At 31.8% G+C, this 20,181-nt stretch overlaps 1 protein-coding gene across 4 annotated transcripts in view; it reads left to right on the top strand.

The window, feature by feature from the left end:
- Positions 1 to 20,181, top strand: part of LOC129744793 (uncharacterized) — a 158,177-nt gene that overhangs the window by 14,298 nt on the left and 123,698 nt on the right. For 3 of the 4 annotated variants that reach the window (XM_055737499.1, XM_055737496.1, XM_055737497.1), the window contains exon 2: positions 9,721 to 10,012. In XM_055737499.1, coding sequence (XP_055593474.1) covers positions 9,838 to 10,012 — 175 coding nt within the window. In that variant the 5' untranslated portion in view covers positions 9,721 to 9,837. The remainder of the gene's footprint in view (positions 1 to 9,720; positions 10,013 to 20,181) is intronic. The other variant, XM_055737498.1, reaches the window with a different exon arrangement.

Below are 20,181 nucleotides of genomic sequence, written 5' to 3'. Positions count from 1 at the left end.
CACCACTGCGAGTTTTAGTTTCAGTTGGAACAACATTTAGGCGTGGTCTAAAGGTAGCGTGTTCGATTCTCACCACGAAGGTTTGGGGTCGATCCTTAAGCCGGGCGAGGTTTTTTTTAGTAAGTAATTTGGTACTTGAGTGACCATTTTGATGCGATATATGTGAAAAATGTAGGAAAGAAGCAATTGAGCAACTTGTGGAGTTTGGAATCCAATGCTTGGCATCATAGCGGCACCATGTACTGATCATAGTAAAATACAAGAGAAGGTGATATCGACCGATGCCGAGGGTGCCATTGAGATAGAGAGAGAATATTTTGCTCATTTTACGATTTTTTGGAAGCTGAATAAAAAGGCCGCTGGAAGCTGAATAGAAGATTATCAAGACTTGTTTTGGAACTTGAAAGTATCAATAAGAACTTAAATTTTGAGCTGCATAGAACGTACTTCATTTAAATGATGAGGCGAGGCTGAGTAAGCTTTTTCGTGCCTATTTTATGGGATTTTTGGAGTTGTTACCCTTGATCTTCATTGAACTAAATCAAATGTATTTTGAAAAATTTGTAAATTAGAGATGAATAGCAAATATATTTAACTAATTTTCTCAAAACACTTATTTCTTTATCCCTTAATACAACAATTTGCAAACCTATGCAAAAAAAGGTGGAAATCAAAAGATAAATTTCGTAATTTGTGTAATCTGGCAGTTTGAAATTATCTGTTTAACGAACTTTTCAAGGAATCTGTTTTTTTTTAAATAAAAATAATACACATGATAGAAAAGAATAGAGAAAACAATTTTTGATTATCTATTTTTCCTGATCTTCTTCAGATCAGCACAAGGCTCACAACAAATTTTGAATGGTTTTCATTTTGGAACTATTCGTTTGAGAAAGCGTTTGATTAGTTATGAATTTAAAAATGATTTTGAAACTCTGATACTTTATTACTATTTTGAAATATTTCATTGAATCTTGATTCGGAAATATCGTATTCTCATAATCAATTCTTTTATGCTATTCTCATTATCATTTCTAGTTTCGATTGATTAATTTCCATATAGAAATTAATCTCTGTTCTAAGTTTATCAAATCAAATTTCGAGAAAAGGAGCTCTTAGAACTTTATTCTTATTGATTTGCTTATGAGTTTCAAGCTTTCATACTAAATCTATAATTATACTCGAACTGAAACAAATGAAATAATAACAATTTAAAACAAATGAAAAACAAAAATACACATACACTGCCGGCCAAAAGTTTGGGATCACCTACTAAAAACATGCAAATTTTGATCGTTCATATCTCAGCCGTCTTAGGACATATAGCAATTTTTCTGATCTCATTTGAAAGATAATGAGCAATAGCTATTTCGGAGGTAATTACCCAGAAATGATGTTTTAGTTTTGTACCTTAAACTTAATCTAAAGTTAAAACATTTTCAAAAAATCTCACTCAATATTCAAAGCCAATCATCTCGGCTTAGGGAGGACAAAATTTCAAAATTTGAGTTGCTTTAGGATCCTTATTCTTTACTTCTCAAAACACAATAAAAAAAGTTGTGCAAAAATTTAAGAATGTGCTTTTAATTAATAAAATGGACACTTAAGTTATCGTCCAAAAGTTTGGGATCACCCCTTAGTATGGTGTATCGGCCAAAAGTTTGGGATCATTCTTTTATAAACAAGCAAATTATCTCATTCATACCTTTCTCTTCTCACATCGTATTGCAGATCTGACGGGTTCATTTGGAAGCTAAGGAATTGCTGTTTTTTCATAAATTAATTCAAAGATTATATTTCAAAGTGATAACTATAAAAAATCACCTGTAATTGATTATTTTTTGAAAGTTCACACTTATGATTCTGATTTTAAAATATAATTTTCGAATGAATTTATAAAAAAACAACAATTGCTTAGTTTCCAAATGAACGCTTCAGATCGACAATACAATGTAAGATGAGAAAGATATGAATGAGATAAATTTGCATGTTTTTAAAAGAATGATCCGAAACTTTTGGCCGATATACCATACTAAGGGGTGATCCCAAACTTTTGGACGATAACTTAAGTGTCTATTTTATTAATTTAAAGTACATCCTTAAATTTTTGCACAAATTTTCTTTATTGTGTTTTGAGAAGTAAAGAATAAGGATCCTAATGCAACTCAAATTTTGAAATTTGGCCCACCTTATCCCGAGATGATCAGCTTTGAATAGTAAGTGAGATTTTTTGAAAATGTTCTTACTTTAGGTTAAGTTTGAATTTCAAAACTTAAACATTATTTCTTGGCAAAATACCTCCGAAATAGCTATTGCTCATTATCTTTCAAATGAGATCAGAAGATTTGTAATATTTCCTGAGACGGCTGAGATATGAACTATCAAAATTTGCATATTTTTTAGTGGGTAATCCCAAACTTTTGGCCGGCAGTGTATATGTATAATATTTTTTAATATTTTAGTTTGAAACAGAGGCTTTTCAGCTTTATTTAAACGTATTTGGGTCGGGCAAAATCGAGCATTTCTACTCAGAAACCTGGCCAAATCCGGGCATTAGATTTCAAAAATTGAAAGTCAAAAAATGGGCAGGTTTTGGGCTATTATGGCCAAAATCCTAGTATTTTATACGAAATTAAACACAAGGAAATTTTCTATTGAGGTACAGCGGTGGCGCTTGAATTTGATTTTTGCTTATCCGTACTTATATGTTGGTTTTTTTACGAAGTTTGTTTTTAAAAAAAGCCTTCTTTTTGTACCGAAAAAAAACAATGTCATGAAAAGTAGTACTTAGACAAAGAAAAAACCTTTATTTGCAAGTGTATTAAATTAATTCTCTAAGGCTGGGGTGAGCAATCTTTTGAAGCAACGGCCCACTTTTAATTTGAAATTAGCAGGCCGCATCAAAATAAAATTTAGGTAATAATAGTTTGCAGAGCTTTGCGTGATTTTTTATAACGACAAATTTTTGAAAAAAAACATAAATGAAACAAATAAAACAAAAACTAGCTGACATTCAATAGGTTCATCACTAAATCTTGATATTTTTTTCAAAAATTTAAATATTTTAATTGAATTGAAATTTTGGGCGAATATTCTTTTTTACAAAAAGTTGACAGCCTTTGCTTTCCTTTTATTCAATTAAAACGAAAAATTTTGAAAATTTTTTAATTCTTAAATAGATTTGAACCGTTTCCTGAGAAAAATCCTTTTATGTTCGAACCGCTGCGATGGTGATTTTTGTCATTTCAACGATTTTTTTCTGTGCAAATTTTCTGAAAAACAAAAATTCAATTCATCGAATTTTTGTCGTGAAGAGTCAAGTTTTTTCTTTAAACGGATTTTTTTTATTTGAAGTTCCGTATGGAATCAATGTACTGATATGGTCGAGAAAGGTTTCGAAATCATGAAAAATTCATGATTTCACAGTTTTTAACCAGATTTGTCAATTTTACAGTTTACATTTTTGATTCTAGAAAATTTTAACAGATTTTATGAATTTTATAAATATAATTTAGGGGTCACTGGGATAGGCTTTATAAGGCTGAATCATGAAAATTTTATGACTTTGTAAATGTGGATTGCTAATTTTGAAGTAAAATGACTCAATTTAATGAATGTCTGTCATGATTTGCCTTTGAAATTTCTGAAAGTAGCATCACACATAATACATGAAAATAAAATTCTCATTTTTCGAGGTGCAAGAAATATCAAAACTGATTTTGACTTATTCAGGGGCGCTGAATCCAAATATTCAATTAGCTTTTTTGCCAGCTTTAGTTTTAGACATATCTTTTAAAAATTGGAAAAGGAATTAGTTATTCAATTTGTGTAATTTTTTGACATGATTGTTAAAAAAAATACTTATTGATAAAATGACCAGCTTTTCCAAAGACCGCAAATAATTTTGAATTCAAAGAAAAAAGTTATGGAAGCTAAACTTAATTGAATCTTTAATAATTTCAAAACCGCATGTCAAATCATTTCGCAGTCTGGAACAAAGTTGTTGAATGAATTAAAATCTTTAACATTCAATGTTAAATAACTTTCTTAACTGATTTCAGAAGAAGTTGTAATCTTATTTTTTGAATTTCTATAAACTCTGGAATCCAATTTTTTGGAAGCGATGTATCCCTGATACAACAAAATCTTGGCAATATCTGAGTCCTTGATTGAATTAAAAGTATTAAATTGATTGAAAATCAGCTTTTGGTTTTTAGGTAGGTTTATTGGTTTATCAATTATGAAAGTGATAGACAAAATATGTGAAATGTTTTGAATTCAGGACACCTAGATCTGACAAAACCAGTTATTGAAACTCAGGTACAAACAATTCTGCTCCCTTGTGTAATCATTAAAAACTTTTTGGGTTAAATCACAGAGTTGCAGATATAGTTTTTGTCAAGAAATCTGAAATTTGGTAAATTTCATGTCGATAAAAAATCTATAATCTTTCACCCAGTCTTTCTTATAAAACTTTCAAATATGTTTTCAAATCAATATTTCCCTTCATCATAAAATTTTAACTTTGGTTGAAACGAAAAATAATGACTTAACTTACTCCCACATTACGTTTTTTTCAATAAATAATATTGCATCAATGCCTTTAAAAGAACTCAATAAAAAGCTGAAATCCTACAAAAACAATCTACAATCTGGGTGATTATAGGAAAAATCCAGCTGCAAAAAAGTGACGTGCATATCAAGTTATTGATATATCTTTTTTTTGGTTTAGTAGGGACTGCTATTTTATGATAATTAACAATCTATCGTAGAAAAATACGTAAAATTAATTTAATTTAACTTTGAGATAAGCTTCGCGGGCTGCACAAACATTTCTCGGGAGCCGCATCCCTGCTCTAAGGTATTTTTAGTATTGCGAAAATTGTGTATGCAACTCGTTGTCAAATTCGATTTTTCCAGCACTCTGCGTTACTATTCAACTCGGCAAGCCCCGTTGCTGAAAAAGTCTTGCAAGTTTGCTATTTGTTGCTTTAATAACAATTTGCTTTCCCAAAATATGTTTGCAAGTCTATTTCAATGAAACAAGTGAAAAAAATTCTTGAAGCCGGATAATTTGAAATGCTTTAAAAATATTTAAGATTCATTTTGATCAATAATTTTTTCAAAATTCCCGTAATTTACAAAATGTGAAAAAATTAACAAAAGCTGAGCGAATTTTAAATTTATTCAAATCGATCCTCAAATTTATTAATCTAAAATTTGCGCTTCCCAAACCAATCCGTCTTTTTCTTCCGGATGGCCAAATCAAAACAAACAATCAGTAGCAGCAGCTAAAAAACCTGCGCTTCTTAAGCCAATCCCTTCTTTATCCACTGGAATGCTAAATCAAAACAAACAATCAGCAGCAGCAGCCTTAAAAATCTGCGTTCCTAAGCCAATTCCGACAATTCGTCTTTTTCCAAGAGCCAAATCAGTAACAATTTTGTTCGTAGCAGCAGCCTATAAAATCTGCGCTCCCTGTGCCAAACCGTCTTTTTACCGAAGGCCGAATCAAAAACTTTTTTCGTATCAGCATCCTTTAAAATCTGCGCTTCTTGAGCTCATCCGTCTTTCTATCGGAGGCTGAATTGAAAACAAATTTTTCAAAGCAGTCTTGACAGTCTGCTCTCTCTGTCGTTATTTTACCTTATGCTATTGTCGTGGTTTTACGATTTTTACGAATCTCAATTCAGAGATTCACTCAGACGAGTCTGTCACTCATAAGAATAGGTCAATGACTGACTTTGTTTTGTTTGTTTTGCCAAGTGTTGCCATTTTTTTTGTTTCGATTAGAGTCGTTTTAACATCTTCATGTCATTCGCGACTTATATCAACGATCCAGTTTGTGAACAGTCATAAAAAAACTTATCCAGTGCAGCTGTAATCAATGTATACTCTTGAGCTCGAACTTACGGACATCGGCTCAGGAAGCAACTGTCTTGTCAACTGCCACAAGCCTCTTCGAGTATTGCTAATATAACAAACATTGCACAATGGGGAAAACAGTGTATAAACCGCGAAAAAATCAATATTTTCCCTCCTACACAAAACAAACCTAGGACATAATACGTTCCTTTAGTAAAAATGTCCGGAAAATCAATTGAACGTAGTTTCAGGGCCAGCACGAACTAAAATTCCCTTTTTTCCCCTAATTCCTATATTTTGTAAATAATCCAGTAAAAAACTTATTTAGACTTTGAAAATTTGAACAAAATTGACTTTTTGTGAAGAATCCAATAGAGGCTGTTTTAGCCGCTGCACGCTTCGAAAAATGGAGTTATGGCTGTTTTATTCTCAATTTTTTAAAATAGTTGAAACGTATTGGGAAATTGAAGGTAAAACAGCAATAACTCCTGATTCCAATGTGTGCGGTGGCTCAAATAGGTTTCTTTGGATTCCTCGGAAAAAATCACACAAGGTACGTCCATTTCGTTCAAAATGTTCCAAATATGCGGTTTCTGAACTATTTGAAAAATGTAGGGGAATGGAGGGTAAAAACAGCCACAACTCCATTTTCCGAAGCGTGCGGTGGCTCAAATAGCCTCCATTTGATTCTTCACAATAAATAGCACGAAACTGTCAATTTTTGCCTCTAACCCTGAGGTGAGAAATGATGAGCTAATTTAGATTAATATTGAAAACCTGAAGCTTTTAGAAATATGTCTAAATAATGAGCGGAAAAAATCAAATGAAGGTTTTATCAACTTTCTTCAAGACCGCAGGTAATTTTCACTTCTGCGAGAAAAAAAAAGATGTTTATATTTGTTTTCATTTCCCAATACTGCAAAATAATAGAACATTAACAAACTTTTTAAGAATTTGATATTTTCTTTACTGAATTTAAGATGTTTTTAAAAGCAAAAAAAAAATCGTTTTTCAGATTTCAACCAATTTGTTGAATGAAATAAAACCTTTTTTTTATTCTCTTTAATGATGTCAGAAATATTTAATCCAATTTTTTTAAACTGTAGAATAAATCTTTTTAAGATAATTTTTTTTCTTTCAATAAGATTTATTACACACTTAGAAAAATCCACGTAGATTTACATGCAACTGCATGGGTAGAAAGGAATCAGCTATTTACAAGTGATAATACTGCATGTTTCATGTAAATTCCCGATAGCATTCAATGCTGTTGTTTGCTGTACATTTACATTATTTAGCACATCTCAAGAATCTTATTGGACAGGGAGTGGTTTCGCAAAATAAAAAAAATCACCGTTTTTATGCATAAAAACATTTATTTTACGCTAATCACACTTGCTGATTGATTAATAACACTTTTCACTGATCTTCATTGCCGATTCCGCCGACGACAGCGGCTCGACGGATGGTTCGATAAGACAGCAGGAAATCGTCCCACAGTTGGGGCTTTGATGTTTTGGGGATTCAGCAGCAATATTTCCTGTAAAGAACAGAAATTAGTGTGAAATTATCAAGTCAATCACAGTTATTTTTAATATTGGTTTACCTTTAATCAGCAACCACGATTTTATTGAAAAAAAACTAACCTCTTTTGCCGACGCAACACGGGACGGGAAACGAACAGGAATGAAAACAAAACAAAACTGACAAACTGACACCGGCGCTGGAATAAGCGTGCATTGACATGTAATTTTCAAAGAAATGGTTGAGCTGCTATACTCTTTTTCAAAAATTGTCAAGCGACGATGCAGAAATGTAAAATCACTTGTATTGTAAGGTTACATTTTTTTATCTGTGTATTCTTGAAATGTTCTTACTAAAAGGACATAATTTTTATCGATAAGTCCGTTAAATTAAATTAACTTTTTATATGTTTTTTTCAAATATCTGCATCAAATTTTATTGAATTGTTCTTTTTCTTTGTTTTCTAATAAACTTATCCAATTTTAAGCCAAACTATTTTTCATAAGTTTCCATTTGTTTTTCTACTCTGAGTTTTTGTGTTCTGAAAACATAATTTTGGAAGCCAATAATTCTAAATTTTTAATAAAAACACATATAGTTTCTTGTTTTTGTCCTTTCTCAATATTTCAATAGACGCCGACAAAATTGTCATAGCTTAATATTTTGAACAATAAATGCACTGAAAAATATATAAACTATTCATCAATTTTTTTTTTATCATGGATTTCGAATCAATCATAATTTTTTAATCAATCAATGAAAAGTTCGAAAAACTAATAGGAGTAGCAAATTAAAAGTTAAAATTAATATATTTTTTTTGTTTCGATTATAGTCGTTTTACCATCATTATGGAATTCGCGACTTTATCAACGTTACAGTTGGCGGATCGTTATTGAAAAACTTATCCGGTACAACTGTGTTCGATGTTTACTCTTGGGCTCGAACTCAAGGACATCTGCTCAGGAGACAACAGACTTGCCAACTGAGCTATATCACAAGCCCTAAATTTAATGTATAATATTAGCTATTTGCTCTGTGTTTTAAATATTAACACTTAACTTGGAATTCCTTATTTTTATTTTTATCAGTTTCGCATTAGAAGCCATCCATTTCTTATCCTGTACTTTATCAGTGATGTTAAATTAAACATGTTGTATTTTAAGTATGTAAAGTTATTACTGTAAATTTTCAATTATTCATTACCTTTTTAAGCCTTTTATTTTGATAACTGGATGAATTGTAATACAATAAACCTTTCATTTTGATCCCTGGCTCTCTTAAAATAAAATAATTTTAAACCTTTTAAGAAATTGAATTTAATCATCATCCGTGTGTTTTGAATGAATTCGATAAAGTTCCAAATGTTTTTTTTTCCTTGTCGAAAACTCACATTACAAATCGTGATCGAATAATATTGTAAATTCGAAATGATACAGAGAAACGAAATGTAATTTAAAATTATTAAAAATTATATTTTTTTTTATCATTTTCCAAGAAAAAATTATGGGTAATTTTTGACCTGATCAAAGAATTCGAATTCGAATTCGAATTTAATTTCTTTTTAAATCTGGTGTTTATGTATTCTGATTTTGTGCACTAATTTTCATGTCGAAAGTTTAAAGTTCTGGTTTTATTCGAAATTTTCAAACGTATTCGTTTTCTGATGTTTCGAAAATATTGACTTAAAACTTCTAGTTCCGAATAAGGATCATCATTTCTTATAATTTTTTTTTATAAATTATCAGAAATAACATTTTTTTGAAACTTTATTCTGATTTATTTTGAATCGTATTAGTAAAATTGATTATCATTGTCGAATTTTTATGATGGTCATAAGTAAAAAAATGGTTTAGAAATGAATTTCCCTATTTATTGTGCATTTTCGGTATTGTTATTACTTCTCTCTAAAATTGAATTTTAAACCCCCCTCCCCTCTCCCAGGGACGGGTTCTTCACACGGGCCAGCCACATCCCTCGCCAGCGTATAATTTTAAAAATAAAATATCTCAATCTCTTATCCAACCTTTTGAATCGACCCACGAAATGCTCCAGCTCAGAATATTTTCGACCTCGAATATGAACGCTTCGAACGGATATAGCGAGTTAAGGCGATGATTAGGTATGTGCAACGGCTTGTGATGGCCTCAGGTCCCGAGTATTTCGTATCTCTCTCCATTGAACTTGGAAGTTGGAACACACAACCCGGTCACGTTATTATTCGATGCGTCGTCGTCTTCGTCGTCGTCGTCGTGTGGCAAATCAAGAAACAACAACGTAGCAGATATCAACACAGTTGATCATCTTAAGTGGTTTGAATTTGATCCGTTTCAGTTTAGAAGCCGCACGATAAACCAGCAGCAAACCAAGTTTACATCTCGATCTCGATCGGTGTGCTTTGCAAGAGATTCAAGTGCGATAATTTCATCTTGGTGATTCGCGATCTCAAGAATGGGGGTGGACAGTGAAAAACCTTTAAAAACTAGTGCCGAGGATATGGGTACCAATCCGGTGAATGTGGAAGAGGAGATACGGGATCTGACCAAGTGGGAAAAGTTCTGTCTGCGCCATGGAATTAATCCCAACCTGATTATGCTCAAGATCACGCTGTTTGTTATGTATGGAGGTGAGTATTGATACCAAATAGGATAGTTTTGATCATGAAACTGGTTGAATATTCTTGGAATACCGTACTCACATATTTACACTCATTTTTCTTATTTCGGTAACCGATTTTACGCTTTTTCAAAACTAGTAAAATAACCATGATGGAGCTTCAAATATTTAAATAGATTTACAACCACAACAAATAAATAATAAATAACCCAAAAATTACAAAAATTTTAAAATTTCATAAAGCGTGAAAACAAAAATAAACAAAAGACTAAAAATAAAGAAAAATAACTAAAAAATTATAAAGAATGACTAAAATAGCCAATATAACAAAAATGATATGAACATTATGAACAAAACAAAAAAAGTACTGAAAGCATCAAAACATGATAAAAAAAAATTGAAAATGATTACAAGTAGTCTAAAAATGACTAAAAACTATATCAATGATAAAAAATAATAATTTTTTGTAGTAATAAGTGAAAATTACATTTGAGAAAATAAAACCGTTCAGTTTTGGCAACATTCGATTTTGGCAAAACAAAATGTTCGGGCGTGTTGCCAAAATTGAACGGGGGGACTAGAACAACTTTTTTTTTGCGAACAAAATAAACGAGCATAATTTTCAGATTTTTGCAAAAAAAAACCCCCATTTTTAGCTGAGATGTGTTAAGATTCTTTCAAACATGAATAATGACTTAAACATTTTTTAAACATATAGTTTTTAATCAAATATTTTGACAAAAAATATGAGTGCCGAAGAAAACTTGAAAATTAGCTATTAAAAATTTCTACACTAATCCTTAAAATTATCTAGCAACACTGTAGCAAATTAACAAAAGCACGGTTATAAAGGTGCTTAAGGATTTATTGATACTTCGGTAGTCATATAATCTTAACAAAAGGCCTCACCCCTATTTCTCAACTATGAATGCTTTTGATGAATTTTTGAAAAGGGCGCACATGAAATGCAATTTCTTCATACTGTTATTTCTAAATGCGCCCCTTCAAAAATCAACACTGAACTGTTGATGTTTTGATTTTCAATGACGCAAATGGTGCCAAATTGAATGATTTAATATTTTTTACTTACGCTTAGGACATTATTTTCATTGAAAGATATTATCACCATTTGTGATTGATATTTATGATTGATATCGTAAAATTGCATTTGTTTTTTTTTGAGAATGACATTGTACTAACGTGGTAAATATCCCACACGTAGGGTAACGAATTTTTCGATTGTTAAATCATGTAAGAAACTTCCTTTTGTGAAGCAATTGATAAGAAATTTCGACGAATTTTCTAAGGTACCGTCCCCTGGGGCATCATGCAACACTTTTATAACTTCGATAGCTTCTAAAAACACATAATCACACCCTTTATGCACCAAAAATTTTAAGTTTAGCGGGACATCAAATTGACGTAGTCAGATGTTTCTTCAGTTATTTTTAATTTTTACAAAACATGTGATTTTCACCCTACTTAGAAAAAAGGGTAACTTGCAACAAACTAAGTTTTCAATTAAAAATCTAATGTAAACGTATATAAATTTAAAGTTTTAGATGCATTTTTGATGTCATAAAATCTATTACGCATAAAACACTAATTGCAGTAATTTTTGGATCTGTTGCAATTAATTTTTACATTTTTTCTGAACATAAGGCTACAGCATACATTCAGGGGTAAAAACATACTATAAAAATTTTACTAGCTGAAATCATATAAATAAATGTTAAATGAAATTTCAAGGTTGACAAACGCGTGATACCAAACAATCATATTCCAATACCTGGAAACGAGATTTACAAGATGTCTCTTCGATTTGCTTTTGTTGCATCTTACCCCAGACAGGTAACTGGATTATAAAAATATGTATTTTAAAAAATTGGTGAACGCTCGAAAAATATTTTTACGTCAACAGTATTGGTACAGGATTATCAAACCAGAAAAAAATTTATAGGTGATATCATGAAACCAACCCGTCATACTGGATAAAGTTTTTTACGGCATCGGAAAATGTTTAAACTTGTACATTTCCTGGAGATTTTTTAAAATTTTGAATGAAAATGAAAAACTTGAGAGAAATTATGTCATGTTGCAGTCTTTAAAAGATAACTTGATTACATCATATAAAATTAAAAATTAAAACAGGGCTGTGGTATACAAATGTTGCATCTAAACCCGCTGTTGAATGTTGCCCCGTTTGAGAATAACTGTTTCTCATACCTTTTGTCAATTTGAAATCTCTCATATTTTCTTACACTAAAATTCAACTTTGCAATCGATTTTACATTCACCAGAAACGAAATTTGATACGAATTCTAGTGGTGTATAAATAAGCGCTGCGATATTAAAAAAAATATGATAAATAAAAATGTGACATTCTTTCTGAACCAGTCAGCGCAAACTACCGTTAGCATAAGGATGCCAGAATTTATTGATTTCAAAATTGACGATCAAAATCCGGGCAATATCCAGACAAATTTTGTTCAATCTCAGAAATCACTCAGCAAAAATTAAAAAAAAAATGAAAAATGAAAAAAAATCATCGACAAGTTTAAAATCGCTTTGAAAGTTTCCAAAAAAGCTTTCATGATTGTTGTTAGAAATACCCCTGGGTTTTTTGGCGCTGATCTGGTGAGTTCCAAGAGCTCCTCAAGTTAACTCAGACAGAGATATGTTTGTAAACAATTTCATGCGGTAAAAAACTAGTGGGATTCCATGCGGTTGAATTAGGCTGAGATTTCTAGTTTATGTGAAGTTTGAGATCGTGTTAAGAAATTTGGAAATTCATTAACACTTTAAATAATTTCATTTGGTAATTATGAACTATAATAATAATAACATGAAGAACATTTAAGCTTTATATATTCAAACTTAGATGCACTTATAGTGCACAGCACTTATTCCATTTCTGATTGGAGAGTAGCGTGGAGTAGCATCGTTCCCAAAAAACATTTTTGTAGGTATATTTCTCTACAACTTTGTTATACGTCTCATATACATTATGAAATGATCGTATGAAACTCGAAAAAACAGCATTTACCTACCAAAGTGGAGGCAATATACATACATATTTTCAACTTCTGGCTAAAGCGATAAGATTATACGATTTGGACGATATAGGACACCATATTCATACATACTGAAAGAATGCAAGAGAGCACCAGTTTTTCTCTCTCAACGCATGCGAACCGTTGCCAGCGACAATATTAGCTGCTTCTGTCATTGGGCAATTCTTGCAAATACACCATCTGATTTTTAGCAATCTGGTTGCACTGCTGGTCGCAGAGAGAACAACAAAACTGTTCTCTCACTTGAATCACGTGGGAGAAAGCAAAGGAACGAAATCGTCTTCTGAATCTGCAATCATGGCGGACTTTTTATCATATCCGATTTAAGCCATTTAAATCGACTTCGAGTAACGATTTTTACGACCTTTCACTTGCGTTAGATGGAATTACGATTCACAGTAACATTTTTAATGACTTGAGTTATCATTTTAATGCGATTTCATGTTTGCTGGGTTGTTCCGTGGACAAAAAACGGCAGATAGCATTTCTATAAATATAGGAAGGTGAAGCTGTAAGTAGACATTGATAGAATCTAGAATTCGAGCTAACAAATATGTAATATCTGTAGAGATAGCTGATGCTAACAGGCACATCCAAATTGGATCGGAAGTATTTATAAGGGAAAATTAAAATGTAAGCGATCACCATATACAAACTTAACAGTCTCTTTAGAAAATATAAAAAATCCCTTCTTACAGCTTTGAAGCGTGCAAAGTACCGCTATCTGGACTAATTTCTCCCACCGAATCCGTCGAATGGTCGAATAATTGCGTTTCTGCATAAATTTTTTTTGTTTGATTTGCCAAATAATGCGAATAAATCCGGGCAAAGTTTTAACTAAAAAAAAAAATAAAATTTTGCCTTCATTCAATTCCCTAGGCACTCGCACTATTCCTCTTTAATTTTATCCTTCAAACTTGACTGCTAAGCCGAGCAAATCGTTGGAATAACTCGCCTTTAGTCTTCAAATGGAAACGGAATTGCACCCATTCTGGTCCGTTTCACTAACGACGTACTGAAGGAGAAATTGATTAGAATTTCCCGCGGATAACCAATCAACTGCCTCAACATTGGACTAGGAGTGGATCAACGGCTTTTCTTGAATCATCGTTTGACTAACGCTAATCAAAAACTGCTGAGTGCTGCCAGAAAATTTAAAAATGAAAGTAATTTCAAGTTTGTTTGGTTTTCAAACGGATTCGTATTTTTGAAAAAGGATGAATACTCGAAACCTATAAGAATTTGTGATATCTATGATCTTCCGAAACTATGATAAGCTCTGATATTGAAGTTGTGAAACATTAATTACCTACATATTGTAAACCCTAAAAAATCGCGCCTACAAAATCCTTTTGAATTATTTCTGAATTGCTGCTTAATTTAAGGTAGAATAAGATACTTACTCCGAATGTTTTTCCTAAATGGTAGCTGCAACAGTTTATTATAAGCTTCTTAGTTACAAATATTTTTGAATAAAGTAAAATCGCTTTGAGAGTTTCCAAAAAAGCTTTCATGATTGTTTTTATAAAACCTGGTCGAATAATTGCGTTTCTGCATAAAATTTTTTGTTTGTTTGATTTGCCAAATAATGCGAATAAATCCGGGCAAAGTTTTAACAAAAAATAAATAAAATTTTGCCTATTCCCCTTTAATTTTATCCTTCAAACTCAACCATTTGATAGAGTTTCTAACCTTTAGACCTAGGCAGGCTTACTCTTGAAAAATGTCCCTATTTTCTAAACATCAAAAATATCTCAAAATACATCAAATACTACACCAAAACTAATGTATACATTTAATAAGGAAAAAAGTTGACTCTCACATAAATCAACTTACTGCTTCTAAACGCTTTGATTTCATCAGGAAGGGTGTTTGCTTGCGAGCTTTCGAAAAAATAAATATTTCAAGAAGCGGACTACATATATGCGCCTATTAAGAAGAATACTGATTTAATCAAATATTACATTGAATATGTGTACAAAAACTATAAACACATCAGCAGGCATCTGTTTTTCATACTTTGAAGTAAATTTTATGTTTAAATCTTCTTAAGTTTTTGAGAAAATAATTTTTTTATAATTGTTGTCTTAAACACCGAACCTCAAACCGTGAGGGCTAATTGCGCCTATTTATGTTTTGGAAAAAATTTCTGTTTTTCAGGAAATATTTCCGTATAATTTCATTGAAAATGCTAGAAACTGATAACTTCCATACGACATTGCTGAAGTTTTTAAAAAAACGATGTCTTTTATAATTTAATGGAATAAAACAAAAGTTAGGGTTGCTATATGATAGAGGCAGTTCATCCATAAGAAAAGCTTAATAAAATCTGTTTTGAGATCTTCAATTCTCTCTTGAAGTGTTATGAGAGCTAAGATTTTAAGTTTTAATGATAAAAATTATAAATTTATTCTATTTAACCTGTTTTTTTTAGGATAGAAGCATTTTATAAACATGATAGGGGCATACACTTTCTTATTTCACTATCTAGTCATTATTAAACAGGCTTCTTCGATTCTCTTGATTTTTGCTCACTTTTCCTCATCTGCTTGTGAAACGCCTAAGAGAAACATGCTTTCTCACACTTAAACTGATCAAGCAGCCCACGTTTTGTTGCAGAGCATTTCGAAAACGCAGTCACCCAATTTCATTCTTGAAGGTAGAAATGTTGATCAGCTTCTCAATTACTGGCTGAGAAATCAACGACCCTACAGAGCTGGACGCTTCGGTTGTGGTTTATTTCAGCACTTGCTGGGGCCAATGTTCCATAATTTCATATAGAAAAAGGACGGTTCAATCACACATTAAAGCTGCCCACGTGATTTGGTGAAACGGCCAAATTTCATATGCGATTTGCATTTCTTTTTCTCTTAGGAGCGATGAGAATAGTAAAACTAGGGTAACGGACTTATTTTGGACCGGGTACATATTTTGGACCACCATGAAGCTCTTTTCCAACATTTCTCTCATAAATCATTTTGATAATGAAAATTTCGAACAAATATAGTTAAAGCTACTTCTTTTGATTCTAATCGTATCGAAAAATTCACTCAAATAAGCTGATGAAGTAGAGAAAATTGAAAATAAAGTTGTGATTTTTCACAGTTTTACCGAATCAAGGCCATTTCAGGAGGACGTGCCATTATTGGAGTCATCTTTCAAGAGGTTTTCTGCATAGCTGTGATGAATTTAACAACTACAAACATGTTTTCAGCTATGATAAAACACTTGAAAACTATTTTTGAAGCTCGAAGAACCAAAAAAACTTGTATTGATAGCAATTAGACCCATGTCGAAAATAGGTTCTACTTTATTCCTTAGGGACTTATTTTGGACCACTCAACATAACCTGGGTATTAAACTTGCTGTTAAATGTAAATGAACGTAAAAAGACGTTGAACGACGATATTAAAGAACTATGCACACTATTTCAATCACTTATCATAAATGAAATTTGGAATTTTGGCATTATTTTATTTAATCAATTCACTGAATGCCAAACTCGCCTTTAGACAGGATTCACTTTAATCGGCATAAATCCAAGCCCATCATTGTTTTAACTTAATTTTTGTGCACTTTTGACGTGGTTTAGCACGTTTATCTAACAATCCACATTAATGGCAAATGTTTGATAATCAGTTGTCAACACCTACAGATTAAAAAAGCTTTTAAACATGAGAAAACTGGACATGTACCAATTTTTTATTAGGACTTTCTTTTATGTTTCATGAAAAATTATTGACAGTTCGTTCTAGAAGTTAAAACCATTCAGGGTTGATAAAAAAATACTTTGTCAAGTAGAAAAGTCGAAATATAAACTCCGTCTAAAGTAGGAGTTTGGAAAAAAAAGACGATAACACATCGGCAAATATGCAACGTGATTAATTATTGTAACAATTGAAATATCTCCGTTAATATTAAAAAAATTTAACCAAATATATATTTAACTATAGCAATTTATGTTTAAAAATTTGGGAAAAAATTGTTGAAATGTGTAAAATTTACAAGCGAAAAAGTACTAAAAATCTAGTTTTTTTAGCCCCTGTAGTTATGCAATTTGAAAAAAATGTTGAAAAATTTACTCCATCGATAATTTTTTTTTTCCAAGAACAACAGTTGTTTTGAAGATAAAACTGTTTTCTGTGAATTCTTCAGCGGATAAAACCTGGTTTTTAGTTGATTAAAAAGATAGCATAATTTTGGCACTTTTTATCATTTTGAACCTATGTTTAATAAAAAACTGAAGCCAAACCAAATCCACTAAGGTTTTGGAAGACAAAATGCATCAATTGATGTCACGGAGTTGATGATGTCAGACTTTCTTAGCTTATTATTGGGTCACTTGAAGGAGATTTTAGTTCTGAAATTTGGTTAGCCAACTGGCCAGTATTTAACACTGCAGCACAAACTTCGCCGAGATTGCAGTGTGCTGTCAGAAATTTCAAAACATTTGAAACACACTATATAGCGGAGAAGTTTTTCTGTTTTCACTCTATTATCATCGAGCAAACAAAGTTAAGTTTTGTACAAGAATAAGAAAAGACAAGATTAACTGAATGTAGCAAAGTTTAGAAAAAAAGACTTATTTAGTTTAAGGGTGGTCCAAAATAGGTCCAGAGGGTGGTCCAAAATAGAAACCTGGTGGTCCAAAATACCAACCAGAGAAAATATCGAAGAAACGCGTTTTTAGGCTCAATTCGTGTTACATTTCAACAAACGACGATATGTGTCGATAGAAAAAGCCTTGATCTTTGTAATGAACCGATAAAGCAGTCAAAAATTGTAACATCTACTTTTTTATTCAAGAAAATAGCATAGCCACTTCCCAAAGCGGTCCAAAATAGGTCCGTTACCCTATGCCCTTGCCTTCACTGAGCAATTCATTTCACTGATCACACGTAGCGCTGATGATGTGTTTTCAGAGTCACAAACCAACAGTGCTCAGACAATAGAAGAGTGATCATTCGTTAGAGAATGATCTCAGCAGCAGATGATGAAATGCTCATTTAACATCGCCTCACAATTATTAGGAGCAAAAAAGTTCACTGCCTCCTTTTGGGCAAGATGAGCTAAATGAAGCCTGTTATTAAACCATCATAACAGCATAAATTTGTTTAACTTTTTAAGTTCGTTTGAATAAGAGTAAAAAAAAATCAGCGCTCAAGTTTTGGTTATGAGCTACTCTACGTTTCATTTTTTAAATTCAAATTATTACATCCAAGAGTATCAAAACTTTTTATGAATTTTTAAATTTTTTCGAGTTGGTAAATTCATAAAACTCTTTCTTGCCTTATGTTCAAAGCGTATTACCCTCAAAATGCATTGATTATATATGCTGTCTAGTCAGTCATTTCGTCAAATAGCCGTAGGCGCATTTAACCCGATAGGCACATTTAGGAACACTTTCCTATATTTGAAAATTTCAAAAACAAACCAACACAGCAAAAAAAGTATTGTGATATTACATCGAAAACGTGCACATAACTTGAGTCGCAAATGGTACCTAATATTACATCATTTTGATGTTCAAGCTTTTGCACACATAGGATGTACAAAATTACACGAAATGATTGTAACGTAGTAGACGGATTCGAGCATACAAAATATAGAAGGCTTTCGATACGAGTCGTTTAGATTTAGCATAACTTTTTTGGATAATTTTTTATTGATTCAGGATAATTTGTCAATATTCAAATATTAGTCTCAGAGTTCAGACTTTGGTTTGTTTCTAGGAGTTCAGGGATTTGAAAAGTAAATCAGAATTAGGTACTTACACTCATCAATAATTTTTTAATTGAATATTTGTCATTAATCAGATGAGCTAGGTGTTAAAGTTTAATTTTTGTATACATTATTTGTCTCTTGAGAAGCCTCGAGCCTAACAATATAAGTATAACTATCACCTACATTATCTGGACAACATTATCTAAATCTAAAAATAGGAGTGTTCTTCTTGGGCTGTCTGGAAAAATGGTTTTTTTTGGAGCGATCGATTAACCTTTTGAAAGGGAGGACACGTCCAGAACAAGAATTCTTTTCGTCTGTTTTGCAACTTCCTCAGTTCTGAAAACTTCTGACACAATCCACTTGCTTTTCAAAACATAACTTGAGTTTCGGCCTCTTGCACGATGATGGAACAATGAATAGACATTCAATTGTATTCTTGGTCAACGTTTCACACATCAGAAAATTCCAATCCGCGTCCTTTGGATGAACAAGCTCTCGTGTTTGCAAGCTAGAACTGATAGTCTCTGTTAGAAATTAATTGAAAAATTACTGAGAGGATGAACACAAAATACTTACATATCTTCATATCCGGATGTTTAAAAGCCTCGAATTTGTTTGGGATTGGTGGTTTGGGCAAATAGCCTAAAAACAATAAAAATATGAGAATCAGTTCGGAGATGTGGTTTTGCTAAGAATTTTAATGAAATTTGATAGTACTTACCAGCAGAACAAATCCTCCTGAGCCCCGCAATCCGTTTCTCAGTTTTTGATATTGATAAAATTTCAAACGTCAATTGAAAATAACATTGACTACTTGATGCAGTATTACATAGAAGGTTGAGATATTACACTACATGACTTGTTCGCGTTGTGTACATCATTTTGATGTAATATTTTAGCGAAAATCCTGTCGGTCACAGAAATTACATCGGCCATCGTTACATTTTTTTTTGCTGTGAAGTTTTTCCCAAATTGAAATTCAACTTATAGGTTCTTAAACGTATAGAAATGTTTCGATATATTTCATCTTCAGACTTAGTTATTGATGATTTTGTGGGAAAAAAATCATGTAGGTCAAAGCTAGCCGGTGATCAATGCTACCCCGTTTTATGGTACCGTAAACTGGGGGAACTTTGATCAGCGGGGTAACTTTGATCAACATGAAATTTTTGCACATAATCATTATTAACTAAGTATGAAGTTAAAATATCTGAAAACTGTTTACTACATTTGAAAGCCTGTAAATTGAGCTTCGAATAAGCAAAGTTTGGTTTTTATTAGGAGATTTTTTGTATTAGTTAAAATATAATTTTAAAATCTTAAAATATCTGGTTTTTTGAAGGCTCAAAAACAATCATCTCTCCTGATCAAATTTAAG

The sequence above is a fragment of the Uranotaenia lowii genome, chromosome 2 (assembly GCF_029784155.1).
Source record: "Uranotaenia lowii strain MFRU-FL chromosome 2, ASM2978415v1, whole genome shotgun sequence".
In the NCBI taxonomy this organism is placed as follows: Eukaryota; Metazoa; Arthropoda; class Insecta; order Diptera; family Culicidae; genus Uranotaenia; species Uranotaenia lowii.
The sequence above is the reverse complement of the archived record's forward strand: the minus strand, read 5'-3'. Positions and strand labels throughout refer to the sequence as shown.